Source organism: Egretta garzetta, unplaced genomic scaffold (assembly GCF_000687185.1).
Source record: "Egretta garzetta isolate BGI_Z169 unplaced genomic scaffold, ASM68718v1 scaffold396, whole genome shotgun sequence".
In the NCBI taxonomy this organism is placed as follows: domain Eukaryota; kingdom Metazoa; phylum Chordata; class Aves; order Pelecaniformes; family Ardeidae; genus Egretta; species Egretta garzetta.
In genome coordinates this window covers 25121-27381 of record NW_009259861.1, presented here as the reverse complement: position 1 = coordinate 27381, position 2261 = coordinate 25121, and the positions used below count along the sequence as shown (strand labels likewise).

General features: G+C 61.2%; 2 protein-coding genes across 2 annotated transcripts in view; one reads left to right on the top strand and one right to left on the bottom strand.

Annotated features, from left to right (window-relative positions):
• TMEM259 (transmembrane protein 259) overlaps positions 1-1392 on the top strand; it is a gene marked incomplete at its 5' end in the record, with an annotated part of 16501 nt that extends 15109 nt beyond the window's left edge. The window contains one exon of the mRNA XM_035895608.1: positions 1-1392. This exon is cut by the window's left edge and continues 72 nt beyond it. Coding sequence (XP_035751501.1) covers positions 1-627 — 627 coding nt within the window.
• Positions 1393-2114: 722 nt separating this feature from the next.
• GRIN3B (glutamate ionotropic receptor NMDA type subunit 3B) overlaps positions 2115-2261 on the bottom strand; it is a 6754-nt gene continuing 6607 nt past the window's right edge. The window contains 1 exon segment of the mRNA XM_035895609.1: positions 2115-2158. Within this exon segment, the coding sequence (XP_035751502.1) occupies positions 2115-2158 (44 nt within the window).

Sequence of the window (2261 nt, the reverse complement as noted above, 5' to 3'; positions counted from 1 at the left end):
CCCCGGCAGGCCTCCGGCGTGTTCGCCGCAGCAACAGCGGCTTCTGTTGGCAGCGATCTGAACTGGGTGGCTGAGACGGCTGCCATCGTTACGGAAGCCTCGTTTCTCTCCGACCTGAGCACTACCCTCCTGGAGCCAAATGCAGTGCACGAAGCCATGGCCAACGGGAACCCTCAGGATACTGCCGCTGCCTCCAGTTTGGTTGCCCGCATCAGGGTCAGCAGCGACCACCCGGAGACAGCCATGGGCTCCATCACCATTGAAGTCACTTCGACATCTGTGGTGGCTGCAGCAGATGTTCCCCCCACTGCAGAGGTGGCACCAGCTGCCCCCCTCGTCCCGCTGCAGGAGGAGGAGGAGGAGGCCTCCGTCCCCAGCCCTTCCCTTCCTGCGCAGACTGAGGCTGTCGAGGGCTCAGACAGCCAAGCAAAACCTAGCGGCAAGGACTGCGTTGCAAACAGCAGCGTGGCAGAGACCCCTCCAGCCTCTGCGGAGGACACTGATCGGGGCAGACGTTTGGGTCGTGCCCTTGGGGACCGGGGGGAAGGCAGCCCCTGCCCAGCACCAGCGGATAGTACACCTAGCTCCACACCTTCCTCGGAGCCAGACTTGAGGAGCCTGTCTTGAGTCCCTGTTACTGTTGTTCTGGACTGCCGGGAAGGCATTTGGATTTCGTTTGTTACTATTTCTCACTTCACCATCATCCTTAACCCATGAATTCCTCTTCGCGGAGGCAGAGCAGCTGGGACGGAGAAGGGGTGCTGCAGTGAACTCCCCTGGGAAAAGCACGTGTGTAGGAGAGGCTGATAATCCTGGGGCCACCGGGAGGGAGGGTCGAGGCGTTGGCTCCCAGGGCCCACGAGGCGCGGGGGCCTCGTGCAGCGGCTGCAGGCCAGCAGGCTCTCTGCTCCAGCCCTGCACTCGGCTCTGTGCCCCGGCTTTTCCTTGCCCCCTGCTGCCCCAGCTTTTCCCGTGGTGGCCTTGGCAGTCCAGGTGCTGTTCACAAGTGTGAGCTGATTTGCAGAGACCATGCGTGTGTGCGGCAGCTTTCTGGTTAAATAGCGGCTGTGTGTGAACAGGGAGAGCGTTTTCGGGTATCTGTGGGAGAGCTGCAGGAGGCAGAGGAGAAAGCTGGTAAACTTTTCTTCTCCCTAAGGGGAAGAGGAGCTTAAGACCTCCCCCAAACTCTAGATCTGCTCATGCCAGGGCAAAGCTGGGCGATAACCAAAGCAGAAGCTGCAGTTCAGCCCCGGATTTTCTGTCCTTGAACCCTCCCTCAGTCAGCAGGTTTGGGGCCACGTCCAGGTTAGAGCTTCCATCCCAGGAGAGATGTGTTTGGCCGGGCTTGGAAGCAGTGGGGTCGATTCCTGTGGTGGTCAGCCCTGGAGAAACGCTGTCCCTTCTGCTGCCGGTGACCTCTGCGGGGGCTTCGGGAATTTGGCCTCTCTTATTTGTGTGTGGCCAGCCTAAAGCGGGAGCTCCTGGCACGGGCAAAGGGTCTCAAGTGACGTCTGCTGGGAGCTGATCTGTAGCGCCGGTGTCTGTAGCGACATTGGGGACAAGGGGGACAGCAGCTCTGTCTCTGTGCAGCTCTGCTTTCGGCTCCTGCCGCGGTGGGTGATGTAGTTTGCTTTTCAGTGCCTTGTCCCTTCAGTGGGACACGTTTGCATTTCAGATCAGCCCCGTCCCAGAAGAGAGATCGGCTTTTCACTGGCTGAACTGTTGCATGAGATGGTTTAGCAAAGAACCAAAACACTAAAGCCAAGACATTTCAGCTCATTTTCCCCTCATTTCCCTGGAAGCGGAGGTGAAGCCGGCTGTACCCAACCCCCCCACAATACAGCTGGCTGGCTTGGTACCACAGGGCTGGGACGGGGCCCGGCTGCCCCCGGGGGACACGGCTGGAGGGAGGGTTTACGCTTGGAGGTAGAGCGGAGGGACACGGGAGTAAAACACTAAAGCCAAGACATTTCAGCTCATTTTCCCCTCATTTCCCTGGAAGCGGAGGTGAAGCCGGCTGTACCCAACCCCCCCACAATACAGCTGGCTGGCTTGGTACCACAGGGCTGGGACGGGGCCCGGCTGCCCCCGGGGGACACGGCTGGAGGGAGGGTTTACGCTTGGAGGTAGAGCGGAGGGACACGGGAGTGCGGGGTGTCTGTGGGGCCGAGAGGAGAGAGCAGCTCGGGGAGAAGGCGGCCACGAAGGGCGGGGGGGGGCACGCTGCCCTCGGGGGGGGCCGGGGGGCGGGGGGGGGGGGC